Source organism: Clupea harengus, chromosome 1 (genome assembly GCF_900700415.2).
Source record: "Clupea harengus chromosome 1, Ch_v2.0.2, whole genome shotgun sequence".
NCBI classification, from domain to species: Eukaryota; Metazoa; Chordata; class Actinopteri; order Clupeiformes; family Clupeidae; genus Clupea; species Clupea harengus.
Window position 1 is genome coordinate 7,009,972 of NC_045152.1, and position 10,754 is coordinate 7,020,725.

The 10,754-nt window shown below is 46.9% G+C and overlaps 1 protein-coding gene across 1 annotated transcript in view; it reads right to left on the bottom strand.

Moving 5' to 3' along the window:
* Positions 1–76: 76 nt before the first annotated feature.
* Positions 77–10,754, bottom strand: part of emp2 (epithelial membrane protein 2) — a 16,584-nt gene continuing 5,906 nt past the window's right edge. The window contains exons 2-5 of the mRNA XM_012827150.3: positions 2,796–2,906; positions 2,285–2,393; positions 1,870–2,010; positions 77–1,516 (exon numbers count right to left, since the gene is read on the bottom strand). Coding sequence (XP_012682604.1) covers positions 1,347–1,516; positions 1,870–2,010; positions 2,285–2,393; positions 2,796–2,873 — 498 coding nt within the window. The 5' untranslated portion in view covers positions 2,874–2,906 and the 3' untranslated portion in view covers positions 77–1,346. The remainder of the gene's footprint in view (positions 1,517–1,869; positions 2,011–2,284; positions 2,394–2,795; positions 2,907–10,754) is intronic.

Genomic DNA, 10,754 nt, shown 5'->3' on the forward strand with positions numbered 1-10,754 from the left:
GCTTAGGGGCGTGCAGTAGACTCAGCATGTGATGCAGATGTATTTCCAGAGGGAGACAAAGACAATGTAGCACAGCTTTAATGTAAAATGCGTTTTAATTATAACCACAAAAAACAACATATTGAGCCCTGGCTGGGGGTTCTGTCTCTTTGGAAATACAGGAAGAGGCAAAAGGTTGAACAAGGGAGCAGATGTAAGCAGAGAGAAAAAAGAAGCTGCCTTTGACTGAGATTTCATCCAATTACGAAAACCTGGAGGTCCTATCCTACATGAACTACTTCATATCATGTGCAAAAAAGGAAATTGGTTTCAAGCTTTTTGGTGAAGTAATACTTCATTGCAAAAGTATAAACAGCAACACAATGCATTTACTACACAATAAATACAGTTGCTTCATTTTTCTCACCTCTCAACATTGAAGATGATCCTTCTTTCTCATGTATCATACTTGCTCATTTTTGCTCATTACGAGAGGTGATTTCATTAGATCTGGTCAGGAATGCGCAGACAATCCTCACCTCTTATGACTCAACATTTCAACTAATCCTAAAGCCCCAGGAAGCTTTCTCTTGGCACCGGTCACTAAATGCGTAAAGTATGGCCTAAAACGCAATAATGTATTTTACTGATGCATAAAAACAAAAGCAAAGTACAACAAAACATGCAATACAGTTTAGAACTACGGATAAAACACTAGTGAAAAAGAATCATTCACAAGAACAGGCACAATTATGCAGCTTTTTCCCCAACCGTCAACAATTTACTCCGTTTCAAGTATAGTCTAGTGCCCTGCCCAAAACCAACCCTATTTTCTTTTTCCTTTTTTTGGCTTTGCTTTTCTTTCCTCTAATGGTCAAAGATGCTGTTGAAACTAGTCACATGACCATGTTCTGGAGAGGAGCTGGGTCCTGATTGAAAATGATTGGACCCGTGAACCTCAAGCAAAAGAATAAACTGTATAGTGGTTTTTGTATCTGCTGGTCCTCGAACAGGTTGAAGCCTGACGCATCTTTTGTTTTTCAAGTTTGCAAATTCAGTCCCCGGGTTTAATGCTCCTGAAATCACAGCATTGCATATTTTCCACGGATTGGGTTCAACAATGATTTTTTTTTTCTTCTTTTTTTTTGGTTTTTGTATTTTATTGACAAAAAAAGGGTTAAAATTCTACATATCATACCATTTTCCCAATGAAGAAAGATTCCAGTATGCTAAACTTAAGAAGACGACTTCTTCCGATTTACTTATATTTTTGGTATTTAAAACTACACATAAAAATAAGGATATTTACAAAAAAAAATTGCCCAAGGCAATAGCTTTTTTGCCAATGGTGAGGTGATGAGTTCTGTCTATTTGCGCTTTCTCAAAACTAGATACATCAGCCCACTGATCAAAGTCATGGGGAAGGCGATCCAGGCTAAGACGAAGGTGTATCCATAGTTGCCCAGTTCCAGCTTCTTCTCCTGGAAGCCCGTGTGCTGGGCAGTGTACACCGAGGCTCCGATCATCACACACAGAGCTGGGAGGAGAGAGAACAGAAAAGCACAAGCAATGAGGGGGGGGGGGGGGGGGGGGCATTTTTATTTGAAAGCACCACCACCAGTACCAGTGAAAATAGCTAGAACTAGAACTGATCTGGCCTTGGTCTGAGCCATGTCCGTGTAAGAGTTAACTGGGAGGTGTAAAAAGGAGTACATTGATTCACACAATCTCCTACCAGTTCAACTGGGAGACACCACGTAGGCAGAAGCCAGATTCCAGCCAACAGGGCATTCCTACTGCACTGATTGCGTTGTGAAACTCTGAAGATGATGCAATGACAACCCTCGCAAAAAAAAACGAATTTCTCAAACGTTTCAACTCTGAACTCACAAGAGAGCAGCTGGATGATGGCGGTGAAGACGAATCTCTCGCCCTGCTTCAGACGGAAGAGCTGCAGGATGAAGACGAAGAAGCCCACACAGCACAAGATGGTCGACAGGATCATGGTAGCCTGGACAGCCTGGAGGTAGGCTGTTGAGGAGGGATTGCAGTGCATTTCATTTTATGCTGCCTCTGGATGAATTATACATGCTCATACCTTTTCCTCTCTCAGAATCCTGGGAGAGTCCGAGCACACGGCGCAGGCGAAGAAAACAGACTTGTACATTATTGACACCCCACGTGGAATCTACGTCCAGCTTTCCATAAATCTGTGTACATTACACGTGGGAATCCTGCCTTAAGTTGCCCATGTGCTCGTACTGCATGCATAAATTCACAGGCTAGCACTACCACTGTGGGTTACCTGCTGCAGTGGTTGCGCTGTTCGGTATGGGTCCGCAGAACGTGTTATTGCAGGTGTACCACAGGTCAGCGTAGATGGGATTCGTATCCGGCCCTACGACCCACCAGGCCTAAGAGGGTGAGGAGGAGAGTCAGACCAGGATAGTGTAAGGTGTCAGAGAAACTACCACAGTTACTTCAAATCTACATTCACACTGCTAAAGTCTCACTTGACATTGATTCCACTTGTAATGCTACTCATTTGGATCAATAGTTTTTACAAGAGACCTATTCGACGCCGAGAGAGGCTACCCAGACAGCAGCTGACTCTGGAGAAGACTCGTAGCGAAGGTCAGGGCCAACTCCATTCCCGAATTAGATTCAATATGGGTTTTCAGAGAGAGATGCTGTGTTCTTCTCTCTGGCTAAAAGTGTATTTGAGCGTCTGATGCAACACCGTGACGCAGAAGGCTGGGGAAGAAGCAGGAGGAGGAGGAGGAGGGAGGCAGTGACGGTGCCTGTTTCATACTCACATTGTTTATTGTTGCTATGAATAGAAGGATGGCGGAGACTATGTGGAAGAGGATGATGAAGGCTAGTATTACCAACATGACTGTGAGATCTCAGGAGCAGCAGCGAGGAATCTGTAGACAGAAGAACAAAAACATTCTTCCATGAGATCAGATGTTTTTATGTACAGAAGGTGTAGACTACAGCTTTAACATAAAACAAAAGATGTGAAGTGACTGGCTTCGAAAATGAAATTTGGCTGTTAACATTAAGTGGAATGTATTCCTTTTCAGACAACTGTATACTTTTACGGGAATGTGAGCACCATGTTCTTTCCCCCTTTGTTTTCTTAAAATAAGAAAGATGAACCAAAAAGAGTGTGCTTGACTAAAGTATAGAAGTAACGGCTACCATGTCAAATGTATATTTGATATATACATTTAGTAAAATAAGCCTGGATTTTGTAAGTTACTGTAGGCGCATGGTCTGAGCCCTGTGCCTGTTATGATAATGTGTTATAATTCAGTGAACACACCGGAATAGTTATCTTCAGGCATGCTGCTTGCTAGTGTTAAACACACAAAGTCAAATCCTGTATCAGCTCAACTAGAGAGAGCGGATGCCAGGAAGAATGAACTCTCTCTCTCTTTTTTTGCTCTCTCTCTCTCTCTCTCTCTCTCTTTCTCTCTCTGTCTTTCTCTGTCTTTCTCTCTTTCTCTCTCTCATTCTCTCTCCTCCTCCCTGACAACAGCCGAGGATTCCCCCCGCCTACTTATGCGTGCAGCTCTGATCCATGTGTCCTCATGTTTACGGGGGGAGTGAGGGAGGGAGGGAGGGATGCAGAATGTGGAGGAGCACGCCACTCGTCTGCTCTATCGATGAGGTAACAGCATGGCAGCGGTAGCACTGAGCTAACGTCTGCTCCTCCATTCACCAGCGGATTTAACAGCCACGGTCTTAAAGCCCGAGGACATGGACTCAGAACCCTAACCCATAGGCCCAAAGCCACAGGGAATGGACTCAGACTCCTGACCTTAACCCTAACCCACAGCTCCAGGGCAAGGACTCAGACCCCTAACCCTAACCCTAACCCACAGCTCCAGGGCAAGGACTCAGACCCCTAACCTTAACCCTAACCCACAGCCCCAGGGCAAGGACTCAGACCCCTAACCCTAACCCATAGGCCCTAAAGCCCCAGGACATGGACTCAGAGCCTGACAGGCCGCACAGTTCAGGGCTGGGGGAGGGTTGGGGGGCTGCAACTTCCGTTTTCTTTATCTACTGCAACCCCAGCTCCAACTCTGACCAACCCCCCTACACATACACACACACACACACACACACACACACACACACACACACACACACACACACACACACACACAAGTCTGCACCTCACCCTAACCTTGTAATATGGATTCACTCTGGAGGCTTCAAGCTTCACATTTTTCCCACTCCTGCTTCTGTGTGTGTGTGTGTGTGTGTGTGTGTGTGTGTGTGTGTGTGTGTGTGTGTGTGTGTGTGTGTGTGTGTGTGCGTGTGCGTGTGCGTGTGCGTGTGCGCGTGTGTGTGTGTGTAAGCCAGATAGGACAAAGGAGAGTGAATGAGTGGGACGAGGTTAAATATGTGCACATTCATTTGCATGATAGTACTCCATTTCCTGCACTCTGAATCACTTCACCATAGACCGCAGCAGCAGCGCTGCCGTAATAAAGACCAAAATATTGTCAAGTGAAATGATCTCAAGATGACAAACATGTCCATTTGAGGTCCTAAGTGGCGGCAAAGTGGGAGTCGAAACAAGGAACAGAGACAGCATCTGACTCACTTGATGACTCAGTTTCTAACACGCTAGGAAAGAAATAGCTCTCAATGAGAGAACAGGGGCGTCTCACTCGTCAAACCATTGACTGGTTATCTCCGGCTGTAACAAGATCGCTCCGAGTGCGTGTCCTAATCATATGAGAGGCATTTGCGGAGGCTCTTCAATTTCATGTGGTATAATCTGCCAGGGTTTAAACTGGGATGGGGCCACTGCCACAGAGACAATAGCACCATTCATAACCGCAGATCCCCTGATTAAGCAAATCAACATTTTAGCCTTGCCCAAGAACAACATAGACCAGAAAGTGTTCTCCCTTCACACGACCTTCACTGACCTTTTGGGGAATTCACTTACACTGGCATAAATGTCAGGATCCACCTGCCAACAACTAGAGGCAAATCATACCAGTGATTGAGGCTGTTAAAAGAGAAGCTTGGCGACTACAACTGGATTCATTCAAAGCAGGACTCCCTGTTCATGTGTGGTGAAAAAAACAGACGTAGGGAACACAGTGGTTCCCTTCAAAGAAAGAAAAACACAAAGTGGGAAATGACTTACACACTCTCAACACACTACTCAACAAAGAACGATGAAGACAAAAACACGACGTCGATCTAAGATGCTTGTTAATGTTCTTGAGGTGATGAGTGTCACTCTGTTGCTGTTTCACTCTCTCTCTCACCCAACGTCCAAGCGTCTCACTAAGACCCAAAGACCACAGCACACACCTCCAGTAAATGTTACCAAAATGTCTATTCCTCTAGAACCAAGGAATTGACTGACACACCTCTCAGCTGTCATAGCCTGACATTATGGCTTCCCATTTGCAAACTCCAGATATATAAAACACGATGTTGGCATGAGACTGATGAACACATTCTCAGTGTTTGTCCCCAAAACAAATGGCGGGCTGTGGGTGGAGCCCTGTCTGAAACAGCACGCCCATGTTCCCCATTTTGGCACACGCACGGAGAGCCAGCCGGCCAGCCAGGAATTAGGCCCCCGCCAACATGGACTCACAATAAAAGCAAACCACATCAGCTGACAGGAAGTAGGCTCGGAGGCCAGCGTAGGGAAGTGCCCCGAAAAGAAAGGAGAGAGTGCGAGAGAGTGCGAGAGAGAGAGAGAGAGAGAGAGAACAGTGGGAGGCTGGTGGACACACAGAGAACCAACCACACTTACTTATCTGGCTACTCAGCAATACCCTCTACCTATATCTATCAAATAACCGAATGCCTGTGTGGTAAAATGAGGCAGACAACACACAAGCACTTTGTCATAAACATATGCCCGTCCCTGGCCTAATCTGCAGCGGGCATGGGCATGGGTAAAGGCGAGGGCACGGGCATGGGGAAAGGCGAGGGCCACCATTTGAGTGCCCACAAGTACCAGAGACCCTGTGCCCACAGAGACCCTGTGCCCACAGAGACCCTGAGCTCCAAGCCCTGGCACTGTGCTGTTTCCTGAAGTGTAAAGTGGTATGGTGAAGCTGGGTGGGTGGGTGGTTTGTTGGTTGGACGGCGGGGCGGAGTGGGGCAGAGCGGAGCGGGGTGGGGTGGCCCCTGCTCCACACATGGTTCTCATTTTCTTCACAGATGCCTGGCCCTGAGAGGGAAGGGCGGAGCGAGCGTGGAGAGGAGGAGGAGGAGAGGGAGGGAGGGAGGGAGGGAGGGAGGGACAGACGGCAGAAAATGGAGGGAAAGGAATCTCGACAGAGGTGGGTAGGAAAACAAAACAAGAAAAGACAAAAGTGAGAGCGAGGAAAGGAGGAAGGGAGAGAGAGAGAGAAAGAGCAAATGAAAACCTCCAGAAAGTAAACATTGCTGACCTTGCACGAAGGCTGTTGTGCGCGTGTACACTGGGATGACGGGATGCTAAAGACGCTGGCACGTTAGAAATTGAAACTTGATGACTTCACTGGAACAACACACTGTCTGACCCTTATGTCTGCCTTAGATACAATCTGCTAAATCCAGACAAGTTCAATAGTTTGTCAGACGATCTAGCAGGCTTTCACTTATCTTGACATTCTCCTGTGGGTTCTCTTGGCTGTATTTTGGGGGCCACACAACCGAAACACTGTTCCCCACAGATCCTGGAGATACAGAGAAACCCCTTGGAGCTTGTGACTTTCTGGGGGAGGGTGGGAGGGGGGGGTGTTGTGGTTCCCACTTAAGTCAGCTAAGATATAAAGGGAAACACAAGAGGCCCACGCTTACTTTCACACACTGATTTAATATGCTCGATGCCGGATATATCCTATCTCTTATATTTGATTTTTTTGCACACTTCCATGACACTAAAGGCTGTATTTCCCCAGGAACAAGAAAGCATTGTGGAGGGTTTTTTTTTTTTTTTGTCGCGGCTGTTGATAAAGAGCATGAGAAATGGGCTTTATGAACAGTTCCACACAGTCTCACAATACATGACAGCTGTGTGCCAGTCCTCAGTCATGCATTCCTCAGATAAGCCTCCTGCTCTTAAGCATGTATTACATGGGAGATCTCATGTCATCTCAGCACAGCACAATGGGAAAATCTCCTCGCTGTGATGGGATTCTGAGACTCACACACCCACACACACACACACACACACACACACACACACACACACACACGGCTGCACAAAGGCGTCGCACCAATGTAATGTGGCAAATAACCACAATTGATTGCAATCGACCACAATTAATCGCAAACGTGAGCGCCACCTCTCGCCCACCACTGCAATTACATTTTATGATGAATGAACTTTGTAGGGGCCCATCGATGCATCAGAATCAAACTCCCACTGTGGACCTTTAGCATACACACACACACACACACACACACACACACATGCACACACACACACACACACACACACACACGCACACAGACACACACATCTGCAAAGCAGCTGCTTCTGTTCAGAAGAAGAAGTGGAAGAAGAAGTAGGAAAAGGTCATTCCAGCTCTGAGTTCAGGCCTATAATGGGCTAGGGGGCTGTAGAGCCTGTAAAAGTTAATGTAAGATGGAACATGAAAACCTATAAGCGTTTGTCTTGGAAAAAGGGCACGATTACACTGCGCAGTAAAGGGCTGTCTATCTGCAAAGCTGTGGTTCGGTAATGACAGTCGAGTTTCGCTCTCAAAGGTTTGTGGACCTATAAAATATCATTAGCAAATGAATTGGAGTCAGCTTTTTAGAGAAGACTGCTGCTGCCCCAACCCCCCCCCCCCCCCCCCCCCCCCTCTCTCTCTCTCTCTGCCAAACAACCTCATCTTAGTTCCCGCGAAGCTCGATGGAAAACGCTGACTTGGGTTTCACTTTTTTAATGCCGTTTTTTTTTTTTTTTTTTTCATAAAACAAAGCCACATTCGCCAACACGCTTCCAAATCAGCCACTGCTGAAAACAGACACTGCAGTCATGGAACAAATGATGGAAAGGACGAGGGAAAACTCCACGCTAACGCCACCCTGCAAAGGTCCATGTGCGGCTTTTGGAGAAAATGAGAGAGAGAGAGAGAGAGAGAGAGAGAGAGAGAGAGAGAGAGAGAGAGAGAAAGCGAGTGCACGTGCACATGTGTTATGGTCAGTCAGTGTATGCCTCACTCACTCTCCCTCTGAGTGTTCCCTCTTAGGCCATGTGCCCGCTGCAATCCAGTTTCCAGCTGCTCCGCTTTGATTGACAGAGCTCCGCTTTGCGACACGTGACTCGTGGTGTGCGAGCTTCCAAAAAGGGGTTTTGCTTTATCAGTGGGTTGAACTACAACATCAGTCCAGCGCTACTACAACAACAGTATTGTGTATCATTGAGTCATTTCCATTCAACCATGTGGCAGATTTTTCCATCAAACATAACTTTGAAAATGTACATTCCATCAGTATTCAATGGCTCAAGAAGAACCCCATCAGTGTCTCCACATAATCAGCCAGTGGCTCTCGCTGTGTCGTGACCTGCCTGAGACATGAGGTGTACCACAGTAACCCTTTTAACAGCGTGATTTCTTACTCTGAGAGATGCAGAGGTACAGAAAAGAGAGAGAGAGAGAGAGAGAGAGAGAGAGAGAGAGAGAGCGGGAGAGAGAGAAAGAGAAAGAGGGAAATCCAATTCAGCACAGCAGCGTCTATCACACATCCATCACTCACCACAGGAAACGTGTCTTTGACTCCGGGCCAGAGGCAGTGGGGCTGACGCACTCTCGTTTGCCTCTGGTATTTCCTCGTAAGTCTGAGCTTACTGCCGGGGCAGCAGTGGGGGCTACTGCTCACTCACTGGTCTCAGACCTGTGCTTACATTCTGAGAGCTGTACATTCTAGAATGCACCAGCTCCCTGAGCTGGAGCTGTTCTAGAGTCAGCTACCATCCGGGTCAGAAGTTCACAAGCCTGTCTGTTTCCCAGCAGGTGCTCCCAGCTGACTGATGTTTTTCATGGTTGCCGTTGTCATGGAGGACTGTTTTTAATTATGGTCTCTTAAAACTTTGCGTTTAGATTTAAATGGACAACCACAAAGTAACCCCTCCTGCCACAGGTTGACTATTTAAAGCAAATTTACACAAAACACAATTTATAACTTCTGACTTTCCATTTCAAGGCAATCAAAATCAACTCTGCCTACAAACTATAGGGGGCTCTACATATTCATGCCACACATAAACCCTGGTTTGAAATTAAATGTAACAACCAAGACAAGCACCCAGGTAACCTCCCACTCAAGCAACAACCTCAAACCTATAACTCCAACTATGCTTGTTTAAGGTTGTTAAGAGTTAGGGATGGTTCAATGGCCGACAGAAAGATGACAGCCCTTGCTTGCCTGCAGTGGGAGCATCCCTACAGGGCTCTCCATCTTCCTGCTCTGTACACAGACTGGATGGGAGGGTGGACGTTTCAGATAAGCTTCTGTGGCGCTAGGGCTAGCGTTGGTGCTAGAGCTGTGTACTTCCGAGGCCACTCAGATGAGCCGCGTCTGCTCCACAGGGAGGAACGCTGGCCGCCCACCAAACCCGCAGACAGTGATTTAATTAAGATCAATATTTCCCCGACACAGAGCAATCTTTTAAAAAGCCGCAGCTCTCTCGTAAATGCCTTTACTTTCATTTCTGCGACTCACTGTAAACAGATGGGCCCCACAAAGAGAGTCGTCAACAAAAGGTGCACGGCTGGAATACTTTTTTATTTTTCTTCTTCAAGGTGTTTGTACGCAGAGCTCGCGGCTACTTTTCAATTTAACGTGTCAAATCGATGCAAATGTCCCTGCAGCATTCATTTCAGAAAAATGCTCTGATGTCAACTCTGATGTTTCTCCCTCCTCTCTTTCCTCACAACCCCTTCATTCAGAGCCAATCTCCAGTGTGGAAGAGAAAGAGAGAGAGAGAGAGAGAGAATGCGAGAGAGAGAGAGAGAGAGTGAGTGTGAGAGAGAGAGAACAAACAAAAATCACATTCAATCTCAAAACAGTTTAGTCTGAATCAAGGTGATGGCCATTTTGGACCCTTTGTTTTGTTTTTTTCAGCTCCGTCTCACTCTGGGGCAACACTTAGACAAAGAGCCATTTCAACGTGAGTGTGGCTGCATAGGCAAGCCATGCCTGAGCTCAACACTGGGATATTTATACGGGCTCATTTTTACTGCATAGGCACTACTCCAACCACGCTTTAACACATTATTACAGCGGAGGGCTGGGGTGGGAGTGGAGGGGGTAGGAGCAGGAGGGGAGGAGTTTGGACCAAACCTTGAAAACTTTTAGCCCAAAAGGGAAAAATAAAGCAGACCTTCGTTCTGTGCAGCTTGGGATGTTCACTCGCTCCCCCCATTCACCGCCTCCCCTCGCCTCCCCTCCCAGCTCCATCATTGTTTGCCTGTGTGAAACACAACACTCGCCTCCATCCTATACGCCATCATTTTGTGTGTGCATGAACAACAATGGAGATGGCAGGACTTATTTTTAGAGAAAACACAAAGGCACTCAGTTCTCCCCTGGCGGCAGTCCAGTGGGAGGGGAGTTTTTAAAGAGCGCTGGCTGTTCTGGGTACAGTCCAAAAAGGACGATAAGCCCCACCCTGTGCCCAGCGGTGTGCTTGAGCCACTGCAGCCTGAACGAGACAGCTGAGAGGGGACAGGCAGCGGAAGACAAAGCGGGAAGGAGAGGAAACACCCTCAGTGCAGAAGAATGCT